The sequence below is a fragment of the Megascapheus bottae genome, chromosome 12 (assembly GCF_031878675.1).
Source record: "Megascapheus bottae isolate mThoBot1 chromosome 12, mThoBot2.hap1, whole genome shotgun sequence".
Classification (NCBI taxonomy): domain Eukaryota; kingdom Metazoa; phylum Chordata; class Mammalia; order Rodentia; family Geomyidae; genus Megascapheus; species Megascapheus bottae.
In genome coordinates, this window is record NC_143520.1 from 43,201,376 (window position 1) to 43,224,087 (window position 22,712).

Sequence of the window (22,712 nt, forward strand, 5' to 3'; positions counted from 1 at the left end):
CTTGTCCACTTAGTGACATGTATTCTTGTCTAGTTGTACCTGTTCTTAGCGCTAGCATCCTAGCTGCTTCAAATACTTTCACTGGCTTTCTGTGCCCATCCTGCCATCACTGGCCTCTGTGATGGCTTCATGTCTAAACCCAAGGGCATTTTTTGTAAGTTCACTGTTATCTTTAAGGTGACAACCATATAATACTCCTCCCAAAGCCACTGCAATATTCCCCAAGACCGCTCATATCTGTCTCTGGGACCCCTCATTGCCCATGGCTGCAACTGAAGATTGGGGGAGTTGTTAATTGGAGATAAAAATCTCATGAACTTTCCTACTTGGGCTGGCTTTGAACCATGATTCTCATGTTTCAGTCTCCTGAGTAGCTAGGATTACAGACATAAATCTCTGATGCCCATCTGGCTGTTTCTTTATCTTTGCAAATTTCACATAATCCTCCTTTTTCTGCTCCAGTCTCCTTCCCTAGTCCACCTTCATCTCTCAAAGGCACCACCTTATCACCATCAGACTAATTTCAATGAAAAGGATGCGTAAAAATAACCTTCTGTTTTCTCAAATCCCTTTGTAATTCCTCTTAGTACAACATTTCCAGCCTGTTTTCTTTCATTTTCCATAGCCACTTGCACATCACCACTTTTCCTTTGATATTCACATACATCTCCAAAGCCAACATACTCACACCTGTCCCCAAGTCTCTTTTCTAGTTTCAAATCACTTTAGTCACATCCCATCCCACTCACTGTCCCTGGACCCCAGTCTTCACGCTTGGACTTCCATTCCTTAGCTGTCCTGAGTCTCATGGGCCTTGCACAAGGGACATTTTTGACACTCCTCTTATGTCCTCAGGCTTTCTGGACTGAAGTGACTAACCACTGTAGACACATCTGTGTAACAGCGTAGCTCTTGGGGAATAATGAGGGTTTCTTTGAGAGGAATATGTAGTATTAATTCATGTGCTACTAACTGGAGAGTTAAAATCAGAACATAGTTTTCTCTATCCCAGCTTCCTTTAGACACTGTTTCCAGTTAACAATTTGATAGGGTCCTACCAAATGTACAAATTTTGTTTCTTGGATCACCTCTTCTGACCCCATGCACTTACCTTGTTGCTTGCAAAGTTATGCTCCAAAATAACCTCCAAGTCACATCCCTAAGTAAAAATGACAATTGAAGATTATCTTATAAGGTGTGATAGCACAAACAGATATGTTATTTTCCTTGGAAGGAGGCACACAAAACCAAACAGTGATGTGCCCCAATGGTGCAGAGCTTGTTGAGGAACATTTTCTCTGTATCTGACTGCCAGAACATTTTTGACAATGAAAAATGTATTTAGTAAATATTTTTGAATTTTTAAAAGTCACTTGAAGGGAAAGAAGTCATTGTCGTTGAACTGGCAAATGAGAGTTGGTACTTCTAAAATTTAAGAATTAAAAGACAAAGCAAAAAGCAAAATTTTCTGAAAGAGAAAATGAAAAGAAAACAAATAGAAAATCCCTGAAGCTTATGCCTGAGACTCAAACAATGCTTTGAATGCATCCCCACACGCCCTCTGTATTTGGGCTTATACCAGTGGAGCATCTACCTTCCAAGATTTTCTATCAGTACTAGAAAAATCAATCATTTCAAATATGCAGTTACAGAAAAGGGATGGCATAAAATTGCACGTTTTAAGATAAATCTAAAGTACTCTTTTTACCTCCCACTTGTACGTCTCAGGCAGTTGGATTTGTTTCTGTTTCTATACACCCCAACCAACAATTCTTATAGATGGGAGAGCCCAACCCTAGGCCGTAGCAGCCTACACATCTGTAGGGAAGCACTGATATAAGATCCTTGGCTGCTAGTGGGGTGTGTCACATCTCTCAGCTGTGCAAATAGGCTGACATTCACCTCAAAGACCAGTGCCATTATTCAACATTATCTGCCCTAAAGAAAATGCATTGATGTCCAATGGCCATGCACATTCCTTGGAGTGAAGCTAGATTCTACCATAGTCAATTAGCTATCCACTGTGCTATCCAGTATTACAGGTGACATCCAAGAGCAGAATGTTCAACTCAAATGCCAGCTATTCTACTTGCTTCTTATGTATTCTTAGCAAATCACTAAATTCCCAGTGACTGGACCTCAGGCTCTTGATCTGTATGTGAACAATTATGGAGACTGCTCTTGTAGAGATATGTGTTAGCCAGTTTTCCGCTACTGCAATAAAGTGCCTGAGATAATCAACTTGGGTTGAGGAAGGGTTTATGTTCATTGACAGTTTTGGAGGATTCAGTCTACAGACATGAGCTTGTGGTAAGGGAGCATGTGGAACAATGAAGATCCTCACTCATGGCAAATGACAGAGTAAGAGGCTGGCTGGAGCATCAGTATTTCCTCCCCTCCCCACAAGTGAGCTAAAACCTCTCACTTAACAACCCTACCTTGTCAATTTAGGCCATCTCCTAACTGTGTCATTTTGAGTAACAAGCTTACAACATATGGGCTTTAAGGGGACCTTCTAGACACCCTGAATGACATGGTTGTGAGCTGGTATACTGTAGCCAACTAGCTAGCTTCTGACACTCAGAAAAGCCCTTAAATAAACTTAGTGCTTATTATCGTAATTATAACAGAAATTATTACTATTCTCAAATTGTAGTACACGCTCAGGTTGATTAAGTTAAAGAAGAGAGGTGGGCATAGTGACACAGATTTGTAGTTCCAGTTGCTAAATGTGAGGCAGAAATAGGAAGATCAAGGTGCAAGGCAAGCCCAGACTAAAACACCAGATCTTATCTAAAGAACAACCTAAAAGAAGCAAAAGGGCTGGAGACATTGCTCAGGAGGTAGAGTGTTTACCTAATATGTGTGAGGTTCTGAGTTTAATCCCAGTACCAACTACAATTTGAAAAACAAGAGCCAGACATTGGTGGCTCATGCCTGTAATCCTAGTTTCTTAGGTGGCTAAAATCTGAGAATCACAGTTCTAAGACAGCCCAGGCAGGCAAGTCCATGAGATTCTTATCTCCAATAAACTACTCAGAGAAAGCCAGAAGTGGTGCTCTGGCTCAAGTAGTAGAACACCAGCCTTGAACAAAGAAAGGCTCAGGGATAGATCCCAGTCCCCAAACTCAAGTTCCAGGACCAGCACAAAAAGGAGAAGGAAAAGGAAGAGGATGGAAGGTACCCTCATTTGATGATATACTACAGTTTTGACAAGACACATATGCTATTTGACATGTGCCTCTAGTTTTCTCAGGAAGACCGTGTGTGTTACTGAATATCAGCTCTTGAGGCTAAGTTGGAAAAATTACCATTTATCCTAAGGTCAAACTTGCTTCTCTTAGAAGGAGGTTTGCTATGCTGATTGTTGGCCAAATCAGCTGCTCACTCAATCCAGCAAATCTTTCACACCTGGGAGAAATCATGGTTCATACAGTAGCAATTGAATTGATTCCCTTTAGGTATTTGGCTGTTATTCAAAGAAGGCCTAGGACTTAATAAACACAAAGTTAACATAGCACACAATACATTTGTTCATAAACCAATAAGCTTCTAAAGTAAAAACAGAGTTACGATTCAGACATAGTTCTCCTGGTGTGGGATACTTCAAACAAAGACAATTACTAAAAATGGTAAATAAAAATCTCTTTGTCTAGTACAAAATATGAACGCTCAGTTTCAAAAAGCAGATTTTGATTTTAATAACTGTTTATTCACTGGTACGAGAATCTATGCTTTTGGAACAATTTTGTCAAGAGCAGTATCTGCCTTTTTCAGCATAAATATGTGGATTTCAAAATTCAGTGAAACATCCCCAAATACCTCCTTAGTCTCACGTCTCTGGGATGTGGGAGGAGTGTGAAAGAGCTATTCTTCTGATTTGAGCCCAGAGAGAAGGCTGTCTTTTGGTCAGTGAACACTAACCCAGCCCTGTGGGGTCTGTGTTGCAGGAATCATGTACCGCAAGTCGTGTGCATCCTCCGCGGCCTGTCTCATCGCCTCTGCTGGCTACCAGTCCTTCTGCTCACCAGGAAAACTGAACTCAGTGTGCATCAGCTGCTGCAACACCCCTCTTTGCAATGGGCCAAGGCCCAAGAAAAGGGGCAGCTCTGCTTCAGCCCTCAGGCCAGGGCTCCCTAGCACCATCCTGCTCCTCACATTAGCCCTCTTCATGGCCCATTGCTGAAGCTGAAGAAGACACCACCCCTCCTGCATCATTCTGGCCCTCGTTATCCCACCTCCCCAAGTTTTCTTCTGGGTGTCCTTTTATTCTGAATAGAGAGAAGAGCTTTTTGTTGCTGTTGCTATTGTTGTTGTTATTCCTTTGCAAAAGAATGAAAGAGCCCAAAACATTTTTGTAAGCTCTGAATACATTACTTTTTTCAGTGTGTGTCTGAAGGAAGGGAGCGTAGTAACCATTCTGTGTTCCTGTCTTTGTACAAGGGTCAAAGCCAGGCAAGCTGATATATGAACACTTTAGAAGTCACTGAGATGGGCATCTGTCTTTTCCAAAGCCCCCCAACCCCTCACTTCCATTCTATCTCTGATGGGAGAAAAGTTTGTCTTATGATTGCTATGGGGAAGTAAGATTGTCTCTTCATGGGGGAGAGCTAGGCTAGTTCCTACTCAAGACTCTGCACATGGCGTTCACACTTCATGCTCCTCCTGCAAGCCATTCTCGGCAGCCAAATTGACCAGTTTTGCCTCCGAGTTGGGCTGTGGTGACTCAAGACTCGATGGCTGGGGCTCAGGCTCAGGCTTGGGCTCACTCTGAAAAGTGCTTAAGAAAACCTTGTTAGTTCTCCTTGCAGAGGAACTGCGCTTGAAGCTGGAGAAGATGAGAGGGCTGCGGGCTGAGCGGGAGCTCTCCACGGTGGAGCTGAGGTGGGAACGCAGGCGCTTCTCTTGGTTGGCATGCTGTAGCGTCAGGTGACAGCGCAACACCTGCCCAAACACCTTGCGGAACTGTTGTGAGGACACGTTGTACAGCAGAGGGTTGACCACTGAGCTGAGGTAGAAGAAGGTGTCTGAGAAAGGGAGGAGAATCATGTATGCCCTGAAGTAGGACTTGGTCCAGTCGTGCTTGGGTTTGGCTGCGGCCATGATCCTCCGGATTTGGTTTGGCATCCAGCATACAGCCAATGTCACAACAATTAGCCCTGGGCAGGAGAGGGGAGGGGGGAAAACAGAAGAGAGGGAAAGGGGAAATGGCATGAGAACAAAAATAAATAACCATAAAATATTTAGCTCCCCTTGGTTTTGTGCTTACTGGCCAGGAAACTACCAATTTTTCAATGTTGTGCTTGACAGCTTCTTTTGCCACTAGCAAGAGAGAATGTAACTCTGATTCGGGCTCAAGGGAGTTGGCTGTGTTAAAGACCATTAAATGCTTTCGACAGCGTGTTTATACCTGTTAATTTTGAAAATGTTTTCAGTGTTGCTCGTCTATCCCGAAAACATTCTCTGTTGCTCGTTAATTTGGTTTTGTCATGGAGGTGCTGTAAAGCAATCGATGTAGACATTCAGTACAGCCATATTGGACGAAATGGTGTCTGTATTTTATAGAAGGTCTGCACAGAGAAGACCCCGAGACTGAGATTTTAACGTCAAATGGAAACAGTCTCCCCTCAGTAAAAAGGAAGCACATTTAATAACGCTAATTTTACATTCAATTCCAAGGAAATCAAATCAGGGATAGCCTGTCACTGAGAATGCACTTTGGACATACATGAACTAGTATGCAAAGCAACTCACACATGCAATAGCCCCTCTGCTGCTTTTCAAATTCATTTAGAAGAATCATCTTCTCCACCTCCAGATGGGAAAATAAATGATCTCACAACATCAGGAAATATATAACCTATCTCCATTTTAGCCTTTCCAGCCCTGAACAGTAGTGTTGGCAACCCAGAAATGACCCGACCATAGAGACGTGGTACCACACAGTGTGGCTCCAGACGTTGGTTGCAGTGTGCATTGGTTTGCATGCCAACGTTCTTGCATTCTGACTTTGCATAATCTTCATAATTTCTGCAGCTCTGACAAAGATGCTACATAGAACACAAACAACTGCAATTACAGCTATGATGAAACTTGATCTAACGTGACAGAATATGAAAGAAAAACAAAAAAGGAAGATCAGAGAATCTTCAGGACATTTGCTTATCTTTTCTTGAGCAGCTGAGCCCCCAGAACATAACTTGGCAATGTAGAGAGATGGTATCTTAAAGCTATAATCACAGTAGCATTTTCTGGAAAGCTTTCCCCTTGCCAGATTGGGGGCATAATAAGAAAAATATGCTCGGCTTTCTTCATGCATCCAAGCTTGCCTATCCTACACACACGTGTGTGAACATTGGTTGCCTGGTAGTGGAGAGCCTTCAGTCTCTTCTGTGGCACTGAAATAACCATGCTCCCACAAGGACAACCCCTCCATGGATCCTGTGAAACAAGGAGGGCATGAGAAACTGCTTCTTTGTTCATTTCTAAGTGTTCTTCCTACTTTCAGCCTGGGCTTTGAAATACAAACCAATTTGCTTATTTCTTGCCTTTTAATTTTCTACCCTGAGAATAGTCAGTAAATCTAAAAATAAAATAGGCAAAGTAACGTATTGATCTGATGAAAAGGCAAGAAAAAAATTTTAAAAAGAACTCAAACTCTACTATCTTAAGTCAGGAACAAATTCTGAATCACCTCATTCCTCAGGGGGCACGGAAAAATAACACTACAGAATCCACACTTTTTTTGATTAAAAAATACTTGCATAGGAAATTGGGTTTGTCTATTTCTTTGTTTTTTCACTTCAGTGAGGAACCCAAGTGCTCCCATTCACCCATGCTGTCAAAAATTCCTTCTGAAGTTTCTGCTTGTTGTTTTCATCTCACACAGCTCTGAATGAGTGGCTCATTACATTAATCCTGCAGGAACCCAGAAACCTCCCAGACCCGGGGAAGTGACATACTTCACAAAGTTTTACATTTTCTTTCCCTCTTCTCTGCCATCACATTTCACAGAACAGCTACAACTATCTTCATCCAAGGGCACAGTTCTCAGATGTGGGAAATCTTAGATGAGTTTTAGATAAGTGTTATGCTGTGAGAGGTTTTTCTTAGGACAGCAAAACTAAGAAAAATGATCAGGAAGCAGCTTGTACTTGGTACAGACTGAATACAACTCAGATTTTAAAGATAATAGGTAAAGAAAGGCAGTAATAAGCTGGACCTGGTGGTTCATGCCTGTAATCCTAGCTACTCAGGAGGCTGAGATCTGAGAATTGTAGTTCAAAGCCATCCTGAGAATTAATCAAGAAAAGGGAAAGTGGGGCTGTGGTTCAAGGGATAGAGTGGTAGCCTTGAGCTGAAGAGCTCAGGGACAACGCCCAGCACTAATAAGGGAGGCAAGTTCTATAGCCAGGGAAGAGAAGTTAGGAAATTGTATCTTTTTCCCTGTGTTTTATTCCTTTTCTTGGTCTCTTGCTTACACTCCGTATTTCTTTTCTTCACTTCATACAGTTACTTGTTTGACCTCACTTGTCCTTGAATGGCCAGCCTATCAAAAGTAGATTAGTCAAAAGTATGACTCAAGATTCAGGTAGGAGACAAGAGACAGGGAAGATACCAGACTAAACTCCTTCCTCTGAAATTGAAACTAGTAAATGAGAGGTGAGTTGTCAGAAAAAGTATTAGAAAGTAAGCCAGATCACTGGCTTCCCGATGAACTTCCCATGAGAGTCTCCCTCATAAGGAAAAGAAGGGAAAGCTTTGCCAGTACTGAAAAGAAGATAGGATCACAAGGATAACACATAAATTGGAATTAGAAATAGATGAGAAATTAAAATTTTCACAAGTCTTGAAATGCAGTCAAGAATAGTGATGAATAATTATGATTTTTCCTCTGACATTTTTGTGTGAAGAATTATGCTTATTTCCCATAAATTTCTCTGGAAAACAACTTGGTGAGAGGTCTGACCAGGGAAGTCAAAACAATTACTAATGTCATTTAATGGAGAAAGGGGAAGCTCAGAAGAGATTAATGACCTGAGTGCTACAGTGGGACACATGATTTTCAGGATCCAAACTCTGCATTTGTATGTGTGGTGTGTGTGCGTGTGTATGCATGTGTGTGTGTGTTTCTATATGAAAAATACAGAAAGACAAGAAAGAAAGCACACATTTACTATACTCATGTGCAACAGACATTCATAGCTAGCTTTATCAACTGAACACATCTAATGGAAAGCATACATCTAATTAACATTTTTGAGTAGTCACATTCAAAAGGTAAATAGAAGTAGGTGAAATCAATTTCCATAATGTATGTTGATTCAATATACTTGAGCTAAATTTCATGTAAAATTGCAATATGGAATTGAAATTTTAAAAAATGATTGATGAGATGTTTTCACATTCTATTTTTTCATACTTAAATCTTTAAAAAGTCATATGGTTTTTACTTTTGCCACATATTTCAATTGGGCCGAGCCAGTGGCTACCACACTGAACTATTCAGAAGCAATTAATCCTAGACCCATCTTAGAGACCCTCCCCTGAATTGCAAGACCCTTTGTTGCTTCCTCTTCCCATTTTCCTAGCTCTCCCAGGCTAGACACATGCCCTAACTAAGAAATACAAAGCACCATCCCTCATTCTTTTATTTTCGTTATAACACAAACAATGCTGAATCTTGAGTGTATTTTTGAATGCGTGTGTCTTGTTGGGGTTTTGTTGCTGTTGTTGTTGTTGACTACTTCAGCTACAACTTCAGTTCTTTTGTTTTAGTATGCTTTTCATGAAGAATTTTGTGTTAATTTTGCCTGAGCTGGCCTCTATTTGAGAGCCTCTTATCTTTCAAGTACCTAGGATCATAAACACGAACAGTAAACCTGGCTTGATTTTGAGATAGGATCTTGTTCACTTTTACCCAGGATGATTTATAACTGTGTTCCTTCTGTTTCTGCCTCCTGAGAGAACTAGAGTCAGGGGAAGAGGGAGATTTGGTAGTGCTTGAGATTGAACCCAGGGCATTGCATAGGCTAGTTAAATGCTGTAACACTGAGCCACATCCCCAGTCTTATGCATTTTTTGGTTACAAGACAGGTTTATCCAGTCTTCATATTAATCTTTCTGTAAAAAAGAAGTCCCTATTTGCTAAATCATTCTGAAAGTACGAAGATATATTTTGCATTTCTCATTCTCAACTTTGCCGAGCCATTTTGAAATAACATAAATTGTGCCATCCTGCCTGGCAGAGCTGTTAGAATGTACTTTTCCCCACTTCAACTTGAGGTGAGAAAAAGTGGTTTGTACTTTCCTTCCTGTGTTTTTATGTTAGTTTTGTTCTAGGAAAATGAAGCACTGGAATAGGGGTAGAGCCAACGACAAATCCATGTATCCATGGGCAGGAGAATAGAGGTGAGCCTCTCTGAGGAAAGAAAGCAAGCTAGTCCCATTGTTAAAAAAATCATTTTACAGTGACAGTTAAAAAGCAGTTCAGTATTTCAGATGAGACATTTGGGAATACATATCATATCCAAAGGTAACTTTCTACTCTGGATGTAGTTGGTTCAAACTCCAGATGCAGTTACTCTAGCAAAGGACAATGCTCTAAAGTCTTCTTCATGTTTTAATAGAATGTATTGAGGATTTGAGTAAATTTATGCTTGACTGCAATCAATTTGGACTTGTGTATTACAGTTAGAATAAAAAATCTATAATGCTATAGTCTATGTGGTGTGATATGCATCCCACAGTTAAATGACTTGAGTGTGAACTTGAATGATCAGTGAATTGAACACATTCATGTAAAGCAGGTAAACTGTTTTTAACTGGATTATGGATAGAGCTATATCATACTCCAGACAGCCTTGCACTCTGGGCTTTGAAATGCCTTCATATCTCATCTGTTTTTTCACATAAAGCACTTTCATTTTTTCTCCTTGATCCTGCACTAACATGACAAGAGCCGTTAGATGATGACACAGATTCAGCCTTGGGAGAATAATGTTGTTTAGAAACAGGAGCAACGCAGATGTCCAACACATACATACTACACTAGCTCCACATCTGACCAGCAGCTGAGTAAGAATGCATGCTTTAATTTTCGGAAACACATTAAGTTTTGTAGCCTGAGATATGACAGCACTGAGCAAGCTGCACTCTATTTTTCCAATCTGATCTTTAAGCAGAATGTAACTATTTGTGTGTGCCCCAGAATTCATCCTACAGTCGCAGATAATGGAATAACAGGAAGACACCAGTGTTCTCTCATATTACAGGAAACTGAGGCTAAGTGATTTCCCATGGTCTCTTAAGGTCAGAGCACAGAACTTTGAAAAAGTTCTTGCTTACAATACTGGATTTCTATCTTAGCTTGTCAGGTAAAACTATCTACTAGATTATTTAAATTTTCTTATTTAAATGGTACCTACTCACAGCATAAGAATTCATGTAATGTCAGCAGTTCTATACGTTTATATACATCTTGTTAGAGATGCGTGTTTCACAACAGGTTCTGAAGAATAGGCATTTAAGCAAAGTTTATAGTACATGTTTCCAATCCAAAAGATGATGAAGTCCCTTTCCAAGGTAGCTGGGGTGTTTAACAAACAAAATATGATTTTAGAATATACCCTGGTATGCTATCTTATGATAATCTGTCTGCCTGTGCCCCCATCCATCTATCTATCCATTATTTGTCATCTCCATTCATCTGCCCATTTACTCATTCATCTGTTATCAATCAATTTGTCTTGTGTCTATCCATTCATCCTTCCATTTAGCTTATGTAAGTACCATCTTAAAAAGAACCTTTAGCTAGTACTGACTAGAAAAGACCTGGAAACTGGATCTCTTTCCCAACCAGGGTAGCTTGTGAGATATGAGTCAATTCCAACCTTTCTTTTTCTTCCTAGTTATTGAGGTTCCATTTTAATGACTTATAGATGTTGAGAATGATTTTGGTATTTCAGTGATCACCTGCTCTTGTCCTTTTCTGCTTCCATTTTCAATTTCTCTCCAACTCTGATCACAATGAGAAGAATTTAGACCTCCCATTCTGCCCTCTCATTATGATTTATGTTCCTTGGATTATATTTATTCATGCAGCAGACATTACTTGTTGGTAGTCAGAAGCAGGTCCTGTTCTTGACATTGTGGATCCCAAGCTATAAGCTGAGGAACACTGGGTAGCCGCAACCTGGTTTGCTAAGGACCAAGAGAGCGCAGCAGAGGAAAAAAAAAAAGCAGCAAAAGACAGCCTGGCTGACCTTCCCCACAGGCAGAGCAGTCAGTTGGAAAGTGAAAGGAGTTTTCTAAGAAGGGGATCACACAGGCAGAGGTCCAGCCATCCTGAGAGGAAGGAAGGCAGTCTATTTTCAGAGGTAGCATGAACAGAGGGGTATGTGGAGACAATCAGAAGCCAGTATGGCTGCTGAACACTTTATCAGGTTTTGTGGACCATACATTTACTTGCATATCTTGGGGTGAGAAACATCTGCTATCAACTGACATTTAAATAGCAATTGCCAGTGGAAAGTAAGCATATGGTTAGTTGAATGAAAAGCTAAGACGAAACAAATAAAAGGTTTTAGTGCTTTCTCAATTTGTAGTTAGTGTTTGCAGCCCGCGCCTGCAAGCCACTTGAGATCTTGATCATACTCACTGACCTTGTCTGACCCAAAAAACCAGTTCAGCATTTACCTTGGTTTAGTCTCTAATCACTGAGGTATGGGTTCTCACTGAGGAATATCTGGGATAGCAGCATCAGCACTGTATAAGAACTTATCAGAAATGCAAATTCTCTGGCCCCTACTGCAGACTCAGGGTATCTGGAGCTGGCTTTCCAGGTGACTGGTGCTCCATTCAGCAGGAGAACACTAATCAAAGAGGAGTGTGAATTAACTTACAGCTCACATTAGCCAGTACAAGGATGAGCATCATTACTGTCCGTGACTTGCCCTTATAGCATTCTCTTCTAATTGATGTCTGCAATCTGAGCTGACCGAGAAAAATAAGAACTAAGAACTAATTCCATCCTGTTCTTCTTTTGACCACCCTCTCTCTGCCTTCTCTTTTTTCTGCTCTCCTTTCTTCTTCTGTTCTTCTCTTTCCACTATTCTTCTCATTTTTCCATATTCCTCTCTTTACTACCTCAATTTCTCCAATTTCTTTCCATATTCTCTAGTATTTACAGCAATGACATCTCCCCTTTCTCTTCTGTTTACTTCCCTTCACCCTTATTGTCTTCCATCCTTTCCAATCTCACCACAACAAATTAGGTGATAGTTTGCCAACCCATACCTCTCCCTTCCCAATATTTTCTAAAACAATCTCAAGAAGGTAACTGAGCCACTTCTAAGAAGCTCCTTATTAGCTAAGAAGTGGCTGCCAGAAAGGGTGATTACCATTCATTGCTAAGAATGCTGAAGGAAAACTGAAGCTCTGGATTGAATCTGAATGGTATGTAGTTGGCCATGAACTGAAGGCACCCATTACTTAGAGACAGCACCCTGTTCCGTATCCTCTGACCTGGTTAGGATGGACTTGCACATTTCGTAGTGGCCCCTACGCTTGCAATAGTTGTGTGTACAAATTTACTTCCTTTCCCTCTTTCTCATTGAGAAATTTTCCTTAGAAAACAGAAGAGATGTTGTGGTTTGGTTTTTCTGAGAAGGGCATAGGCCATAGTTTTAAAATGATAGAAACACCACAGATGATTGCTTATGTCCATGAAGACAGATGGTTGGATGTCCCATCCTTGCCCCAGCAATCTGATGGAGCCCAGGAAAGAATTAATTCTCCTCACTGTAACTCCAGCCACACTGTGGAGGGCAAAGACCTCTGAAATGTGGCACCAAAGCAGATTCCACATGGCCTGCAATTTGCTAAGCATTATAACCATTTCCTTCTGATTTCTAAGCTTCAGTACAAATCACTAGAGTATATATATATATATATATATATATATATATATATCCTCTTATCTGGGATTGTGTGATAGCTACTTACATTTCATGTAAACAGCATTTAGGGTCATCGTTGTGGTTTAGTGCTTCTGTTTCTTTATGATGCATGGTAAATGAAAAACTGGAATCCATTAAATAAATATTTTTCTATGTGGATCACAACAGCTTGTGGATTTTTATGCAAACAGTCTTCTTTAAATGCTCTAACAGTAAAGTCCTCAAGTGTAGTGTAGCTTCAAGGGGCCATAGCCATTTCTCAGCATGACAGGTGAAGCCAATAGCTAGTAATTCATGATGCAGGAGTAGGTGGGAACAAAGATGTCTTCTAAGCTTACTGGGGAAGTTGTGACACATGCATGGAGAAGCTCAGAGCTGAGGCAAATATCACAGTGCATCCATTAACACCATTTTGGCACCAGGCTGCTAAATGCCTGAAAGGCTGGGCATTCTATTAGAATTTAGTTCTACTACAGAGTAAACAGTAAGAGATGAGTGTAAGAGATGCGTGTAAGAGATGCTAGAGAGTAATGGACTGAATTTGGGACCTAAATTCATGGAGCCCAAGAGTACAAGCATACAGGGCCTTTTTCCTGGAGCTGTTTGCATTCCCACAAGCTCTCTTTGGAGATGGAGCAGACTCTTGTTGCACAGCACTTTGAGCATTTGGTGTGAGCATGGTATATATAGTGGTAGACTTGTTCTCTCTATCTTTCCTTTACAGAGATTCCTGAGGGTATTCCCAGAGCCTGCAAGACTGGTACTAGGTGCCTACGACTGGGGCAGAGAAGAAGTAAGCCAGGGCCAACCCTTCCTTCATTGAATGGGGAAGCCCAGCACTGGGGGAACAGAGGGCCAAGAACTTCGTAGAGGAGGTCTCTTCTGCCATGAACTGGTCCAGAAGAGAGAATTCATTTTTTAAGTCAGTTTTCAAGGAGGTATTGCCAACTTATCCAAAAGATAAAACTAGCCCTCACTCCCTACTTGCTGCTATGGTTATAGAATTATCAGCAAGCATTCAAGTGGCCAGAGACAGTTTCTTCCCTCCCTTATCCCAATATGATGTGGTCTTTTCACAAGCTACCATGCCAAACACCACAAAAATAGCTTCATCAACATTTATTTCTTACAACTCTAAGAACTGAGATTCCAAGATCACAGTGTCAGCAGGTTCAGTGACTGGGGAAGAGTGTGTATATGGAAAGAGAAAAATAGGGAATGACAAGAGAGAGAGAAGGAGGGAGGATGAATCTTACTCTTATTGGTCATCAATCTTACTGGACCAAGATCCCACCGTATGACCCCAGCTAACCTTACTAATCTCATAAAGCTGTATCACTACACCAGTAAACACGTGGGGTTAAGTCTTCGTATATGAATTTGGGAAGAACACAATTTGCCCACTGGCTTCCGTGCCACCATGACTCCTCACACTCTCCCCACCCCATACACATCTTCTCCTTATTCTTGGGACCACATTCTCCTCATCTTTTCTTTCTTCTTCTTTCTTTCCCTCTTCTCTCAAACATGGGCTGTATGTGCTCTGTCTAGCTCTTAGTCTATAAGTTCTACTGGTGTTATTACCTCCAGAGAGCCTTCTTTGACTACACAAGTCAACATCAAGTTTTTTGAACTGTATTTTATTGTTGGGATAATGTATAGAGGGGTTATAGTTACATCAGTCAGGTAATGGGTGGATTACTTCCCAAACCCTGACACCCCTTCTCATTTTTGTCCCCCTTTCCCTTTCCATACCCTCTCCCATTCATCTTTTCCACCTTCCCTTCCTTATTTCAAATAAACATATATACAATATACCAGGTAAAAAAAGTCAGATACAGTAACCGCATACAATAAACCATAAGGGGAACCAAAGAGAAAAGAAATAACTTCACATATTACATTAAGAACAAACATCACACAAGATAAATCTCTTGTTTTCATATCCTACAGGTCATTTCATTTAGTCTCATTCTATGTGACCTTATGTACCTAGGTTTTGAGCTATTGTGATTCTCTACTAGGAGAGGCCTAGATGTGTACTAATTATTACAAATGAAGGAAACCAGGGAGCCTATGTAAATTTGGGTGTTGTTTACTTCACTTAGTATGATTTTTCCAAGTCTTTCCATTTCCTTATGAATGGGGCGATGCCATTCTTCTGATGGCAGCATAGAATTCCATTGTGTATAAGTACCACATCTTTTAAAAAATTTTATTAAAGAATTTATTAACATTGATTTTTCACATCATATTTCAAATGATGTATTTAACAAAAAATTATTCAAGAAGGGAATCTCTATATACATACGCTGACACTTAGATTTTAGAACATAATTAAAATTAGTCTGAGGGTTTGTATGTCATAGATACATATATAAATACAACTACACAGACATAAAAAGTTATGACTATATAGACATAATGTTTTATTACATAGTTTAATATGTATCTACTACATTTTCTTGATCTATTCATCTACTGAGGGGCATCTGTGTTGGTTCCATATCTTCGCAATGATAAATAATGCTGCAATGAACATTGTTGTGCTAGTAGCTTTAGTATGTACTTGTTTCTGGACATTCGGGTAAATGCCAAGGAGTAGGATTGCTGGGTTGTAGGGGAGCTCTATGTTTAGTCTTTTGAGAAATCACCACACTGCTTTCCAGAGTGGCTGAACAAGTTTACTAAACTCCCACCCCATCCTCAGGTAACTGTGATGTAGACCAGTCCAGACCATAGACTCAGTGTGGGAAAGACTCTAAATCTTCACTGTTATATCCTCAGCACATACAAAAAATCTTTACATAGATGTTTCAAAAAATGTAAGCAAGCAGAGGTGATAGAGGGTATAAGAATTTCAGAACTCATAGGCATAGGCAAAAACTTCCTGAACAGAATCCCAGGGTCACAATAGATTGGAGAGAGATTTGATAAATGGGACTACCTAAAAATAAAAAGGTTCTGCACAGATAGAAGCATAGCTACTAAAGTTGAAAGATAGTCAACCAACTTGGAAAAGATATTTACCAGTAATATATCAGACAAATGCTTGATATCCAGTTTCTACAGGGAATTCAAGAAATGAATCCCACCCAAACCCAACAAAACAATCACTAAATGGGCAAGGGAAGTAAAGAGAGACTTATCAAAAGAAAAGGTTAAAATGGAAGAAAAGCATATGAGAAAATGCTCATTATCCATGGTCATAAAGAAAATGCAAATAAAAACAACCCTAAGATACCACCTTACCCCAATTACAATGGCCAAAATATTGAACTCAGACAATGACAGATGCTGGCAGGATTGTGGAGAAAAAGGAACCCTACTGCACTGCTGGTGGGATTGTAAACAAGTTCAGCCACTTTGGAAAGCAGTGTGGAGGTTTCTTAAAGAACTGAAAATTGACCTTCCCTATGTTCCCGCCATATCACTCCTGGGCATCTATCCTGAACATCATAACCCAGGATATGATAAGGACACTTGCTCAGCTATGTTTATCTCTGCACTATTCACAATAGCCAGGCGATGGAAACAATCCAGATGCCCTACTGCAGATGAATGGATAAAAAATGTGGTATATATATATATACATATATATGTATATATATATATTCATGCAATGGAATTCTACATAGCCAACAGACAAGATAAAATAATGGCATTCTCAGGGAAGCAGATGAATCTAGAGCAAATCATGTTGAATGAGACAAGTTAAGACCAAAGGAACCAAAGGTGCATGGTATCCTTAATATGTGGCGATTAGATCTACACAGTACAAGAGCGAAGACTCAAGATTTGTGTACCCCATTCTATGGACATGGTATTGGAAGCATAAAAATTTATGACTCTATAGACATAATGTTTTGTTACATAGATTAATATGTATCTATGACATACAAACCCTCAACCTAATTTTAATTATATTGCCAGTGATTGTATATAGAGATTCCCTTCCTGAATAGTTATTTGTTAAACATGTCATTTGAAATATGATGTAAAAATCAATATTAATAAATTCTTTCATAAAAAAAGAATTTCAGGCATGCAGACATTCATGTTATGTATACAGAATCAATTGGATGTCAGCATTTCTGTCCAGAGAACACATTTGGGACCCTTGACTTGGGGACGAGTATCTGGCTTGTTTTCTTTCGCATCCTGAGGAGAAGAGAAGGAAAGAGTGGAAACTGAACAATGAAATCTCTTCATTCAATCAAGGTCAGAATGTTAGTTCCAAAAAAATAAATAAGGAGAGTGTGGCACTGGTGGCTCATACCTGAAATCCTAGCTACTCAGGAAGCTAAGATCTGAGGATTGTGATTCAGTACCAACCCAAGCAGGAAAGTCCATGAGACTCCTATCTCCAGTTAACCACCAGAAAACAGCAAGTGGGGTTATGGCTCAAAGTGGGAGATCACTAGTATTGAGAAAAGAAAAGAAAGCTCAGAGATAGCAACTAGGCCCTGAGTTCAAACCCCACAACACACACACACACACACACACACACACACACACACACACACACACACACACACACCACTGAAGGGAGTTGGGCACCAGTGGCTCACACTTGCAATTCTAGCTATTCAAGATCTTGAGATCTGAGGGTTGTGGTTTGAAGTTAGTCCAGACAGGAAAAGTCTATAAGACTCTCATCTCCAATTAACCACCAAAACACCAAAACTGGTGCTATGGCTCAAGTGATAGAGCAAAATAGGTCAGGGATATCTCTAGCCCTGTGTTCAAGCCCCAGAACACACACACACACACACACACACACACACACACACACACACACACACACACACACACTTGCATGAGTGCAGCAAAGTTGAGAAGATTTGACTTCTGACAACTGTTCTCAGGGACCAGAAGTTTTAGTCTTAATCCCCCCTGTTACTGTTTCTTACACTAAAAACTCATTTCTTCCCCATTTCTCTCTAAGATGGCTCCTTGGGGGTACAGAGTACAAGTGAAGGTCAGCAGGTACAATGGGTTATAGAAAAACACATTCACTTAGCAGACATAAATGAACATTAGTTTATTGCAAAATGATCCGGCCCAGCAACCTTTTAAATTCCAGCCCCCCATAGAGATAGTATAGGTCTTTTTCAGAGATGCTGCAGGTCAAGACACAGAGCAATGAATGAATTGAATTATTCCAAAGACCGAAATGAAGAATTTCTAGGAGAGTACTTAGCAAAGGCAGAAGTGTACCTCATCTCTATGTACACTGTGCGGCTTCAAGAGAATGAAATCTGACAACCACAATCCTAAATGTCCATGGGAACTCAATTGACTAATCTCAGAAAAGGCTTTGAGAAATGCAGAACAAGAAGGTGGAAAGAGTATGTTCCTTTCCATCCTATGCCCATAGCAAGTTTCCCAAGAAAGCATTTCCTGAGCTGGGCAATTCCACCCAACATCGGCATGGACAGTCTTATTTGCTAAACCTCAAGCTCCCTTTCTATAATGTGCAAATAATGCTAGATATTCACTTATGGATTAAAACAGATCATAGAGGTACAATGCTAAATTGTGGCCTGTCTCCAGTGGCCAGATTATAAGCATGTTAGGTAAAATGGCTACCATCTCAAAAAAAAAATGGCTACCATCTCTAATCTCTCCTGCTACTACCACTGCCCCAACAACCACCACCATACTCTCCACCTCCATTATCTCCACCTGTGTTTTAGTAACACTCACCAATGCATCCATCTCTACCTCTACAACCAGCCTTATGACTGATCCACTTATTTCCATTATTATTACCAGATGTAATGTCATCACCACCACTACTGTACCATCACCACCACAAATGTCACTAAGATTGACCCCAGAGGTTTGAGATTTAAGGAAGGCTACATAGATCCATAAAATGTCAAACTCCTCTCTATCTCAAGCTTACAGATTCTACCCAGATAATTTAATGCCTTTCCTGGGTTTATCCTGCTAATCAATAGCAGAGAGATGACCGGAGCATAGATATGGTTAATAGTCCAAGTATTTGTTTTTTCGACCGCCTGGGAATGGAGCTCCCACCATCTAATCTAAAGTCTTTTTTAGTCAGGATAATGTATAGAGGGGTCACAGTTACATTCTTCAGGTAGTAGGTGCATTATTTCTAACACATTAATACCTCTTCTCATGTTTTTGTCCCAATTTCCCTCCCCCACCCCCTCCCAATCATTTTGTTTCCCCCCTTCCCTTTCCTATTTCAAATAAACAAACATATATACAGTATACCAAGTAACAAAATCAGATACAGTAACAACATGAGATTAACCATAAGTAACCTAAAGTCTTGAATCATCCATTCCCCAATACACACACACACACACACACACACACACACACACACACACACACACACACACACACGGTTATTTGGGGTTTAAAGGATAAAGAGAGGGTGTAATAAAGGAAGGAATTGATAGAAGGTAAGACAGCAAGAGGAGAGAAAATTATCAAATCCCAGAAGAACTTGAGCCATCAAACCTTCTCCAACTTCATATCCTCATACAGGGCAGATGGAAAGGTATAGGGGTGCCTCAGACAGCTGGTTTTCTGGTTCCCGGTTATTTAGCCAGTAAGCCTCCACTTCTACAACTCTGATCCATGCTTGCTTCTGGCATTCTATATTCCAATTGTTCAGTGAAAGGAGTTCAAGCTAAGATTTGGAGTCAGACTTGGATTGAAAGCTCCACCCCTTTCCTTACTAGCCATGTGTCCACAGACTTAATTCACTGTAGAATGGACAGAACAAAAACATCCCTTTCATGGCTGTAAGGAAAACTAAAGGAGAGAGGCACATGCCAAACACTGAGTATAGTGATGAATGGCAGCTCATAGTAATTACTGCACAATCTGATAGGGATAGAGATAATAGGCAACTACATTTAGTGCAGTGTATGTGTAACAAACACTCTTCTAAGTGCTCAACTGACATCTGATTACCTAAACCTTATAATACTCTTCACAGGATATTTGCTACTTGATTCCTTTGCAGTTACACAGTTAGGAATGCTGACCTGCCCAAACTCACCTAGTTGGAAGGTAGCAGTGCCATAAGTTTGACTCAGGCCACTGATCCAGAATCTGTACGCTGTCACACTGCACCTGCTGAATCTCCTTAGCTAAGAAACACTTCCAACTGAAGATCAAATGCTGAGAATCCAAAGTGAATTCAGATAATGGTCCAAACAGTCAAATTCACAAATGAATCTCTTTCCTGTGCATGCTATGTTAGAACAGAACCTCAGATGTCAAGAAATAAAGATCTCCTAGGATACATCTTCATGACAGTGAGAAGCATTTCCACCAAAGGGCTTTTTACCTCTACAGTGAACACAGCAAATTTTCCTGTTACTGAGAGACGCGTGATGGAATTCAAAGAAGACAACCCGCTTTAAATAGGAGTCTGGCAGATGAGCTCACTTCACAATGCTTGTTTTAAAGTGGAGTTATTTTATGACAGGCAAGAACAACCACCCAACCTCCATCACCATGGGTGATGGGAACAGTTTCTGGGAAGAAAACTTCTCCACAAAAATGTACTTAAATTCAGTTGGTGTGGTGACTCATGCTCAGGAGACAGAGTTCATGAGGCTTCCACTTTGAGGCCAACCTGGTCACAAAGTTAGTGAGATCCTCATTTTAAGCAATAAAAGCTGAATATGGTGATACACATCTGTACAGATATGTGGCAAGCTTAAATAAGAGGGTCATGGTCCAAGCTAACTTGAACATAAATAAAAGTCTGTCACCAAAATAATAAATGAAATATTAAGGACATGGCTCAACTGAATTCAAACTCCACTACTGCCCCCATCAAAAACAAAATATTGTATTTAAAGGCGGGTGCCGGTGGCTCATGCCTATAATCAATCATAGCTACTTAGAAGGCTGAGATCTGAGGATCATGATGTCAAAGCCAGCCTGGGCACAAAAGACTATTGAGACTCTTATCCCCAATAAACAACCAGAAAACTGGAATTGGCACTTAGTTCAAGGGGTAAGGTGGTAGCCTTGAGCTGAAGAATGTGTGTGTGTGTGTGTGTGTGTGTGTGTGTGTGTGTGTGTGTGTGTGTGTGTGTGTGTGTGTTTAAATCCTCAGTGGGAACACTGTTCTCACCCATCCCAGGTTGACTCAGTCTGTCTTCATAGTTATAATCAAGAATTCAGTTTCAAAATAAATTAGGATATGAGTTCGGTTCCCTATTATCAGCTCATCTCATGTAAGTTAGCAATGAGATCCTTGTAACAATCTATAGCTATATATCAAAACCAGAAGCAAAAGAAGAAATTAAATAAGCTGATAGGAAAGATATCCAAATAAGTGAACACAGAAGCTGAGCTCCTACTTTGTTTGATTTAGAGCTGAGTGTCCCAACTGAAATGAGTAAAGCTCCCAGGAAGGGCTGAGGAGATGGTATCAACCTTCTGAGATAGGATTTTGTAGCAAGAATGATCAGATGAGAATGCCTTCCATTAAGGATTTGAAAATGAAATGACTGTTCATGTCATGATAAGAACAAATCTGTCCTGTTGAGTTCTTTTAATAGAAGCAAAAATCTTTGGGGAAACAGTCTCACAGATTTGGAAACATTAACTATCATTCCTCCTGGCCACAGGCAACAGTAAGTGTCAGAGATGCCTATGATTATTCATAGGCAAAGCAGTACAGCACAGTGCAGCAATACTAAAATCTTCCTGTATATATTTTAAGCCATTCTTTGTCTTTCCTTCTTGCTATCCCTTTGCCAGATCTTCAAATGGCAAAGAATGTCTGGGTGCTGTCCTCAGTACTCTACTTGCACTCCCTCCAGAAGGGTACCTACTTTATCACTCCAGTTTAGAATGCCATCTCTGAGGATGCACAATTTCCAAATCAATGTCACCAGCATCCGTAGCCACCACATCTAGGCTTCTGCACCCAAGAATCATGGCTTGAAAGGATAGCTTGATAAGAAATAGGACATATCTATATTGAGTGAATGACCAGACACTTACCCAGAGCTACTTTCTTTTCCATACTCCCAATCAACACAACCTCTTCACTCTGCTCTGAGATTTTCTAGTGGGAAATCTTCATGGTGTCCTGTTCTGCTTTCTCCTACTCACTTTCCCGCTCCCATGCAATCCAGCCCAAGCCTGTCATTATACCTATAGTCTGTCCCCGTCTCACCATTCCTACTGCCTCCACTCTACATAGGGCCACCATTTCTTTCTTTCCTTCTTCCTTTTGTTCTTTCTTCCTTCCTTTCTCTCTCTCTCTCTCTCTCTCTCTCTCTCTCTCTCTCTCTCTCTCTCTCTCTCTCTCTCTCTCTCTCTCCCTCCCTCCCTCCCTCCCTCCCTCCCTCCCTCCCTCCCTCTCTCTCTCTCTCTCTCTCTCTCTCTCTCTCTCTCTCTCTCTCTCTCTCTCTCTCTGTCTTTCCTGAGATTTGATTCTGGGCCTGGGTACTATCCCTGACCTCCTTTTGTTCAGGGTTAGAATTCTACCACTTTGAGCCACTTCAGGTTTTCAAGTGGTTAATTGGAGCTTAGAGTCTCCTACCCTTTCCTACCCATGTTGGCTTTGAACCATGATCCTCAGATCTCAGCCTATTAAGTAGCTAGGATTATAGGCATGAGCCACCAGTGCCCAACTCACCACTATTTCTTGATAGGACCTAACAAGGTTCCAATCATTCCTGCTCAATCCATTGTCCCCACAAGCCTGCCACAAATCTGTTAACATTCTCTTACCGT

The 22,712-nt window shown here is 40.6% G+C and overlaps 2 protein-coding genes across 5 annotated transcripts in view; one reads left to right on the plus strand and one right to left on the minus strand.

Moving 5' to 3' along the window:
• Lypd1 (LY6/PLAUR domain containing 1) overlaps window positions 1–5,407 on the plus strand; it is a 34,423-nt gene extending 29,016 nt beyond the window's left edge. For all 4 annotated transcript variants that reach the window (XM_090342920.1, XM_090342921.1, XM_090342918.1 and 1 more), the window contains exon 3: window positions 3,951–5,407. In XM_090342920.1, coding sequence (XP_090199046.1) covers window positions 3,951–4,186 — 236 coding nt within the window. In that variant the 3' untranslated portion in view covers window positions 4,187–5,407. The remainder of the gene's footprint in view (window positions 1–3,950) is intronic.
• The window catches only part of Gpr39 (G protein-coupled receptor 39), a 208,915-nt gene continuing 190,843 nt past the window's right edge, over window positions 4,641–22,712 (minus strand). Inside the window, exon 2 of the mRNA XM_090342917.1 lies at window positions 4,641–5,159. Within this exon, the coding sequence (XP_090199043.1) occupies window positions 4,648–5,159 (512 nt within the window). The 3' untranslated portion in view covers window positions 4,641–4,647. The remainder of the gene's footprint in view (window positions 5,160–22,712) is intronic.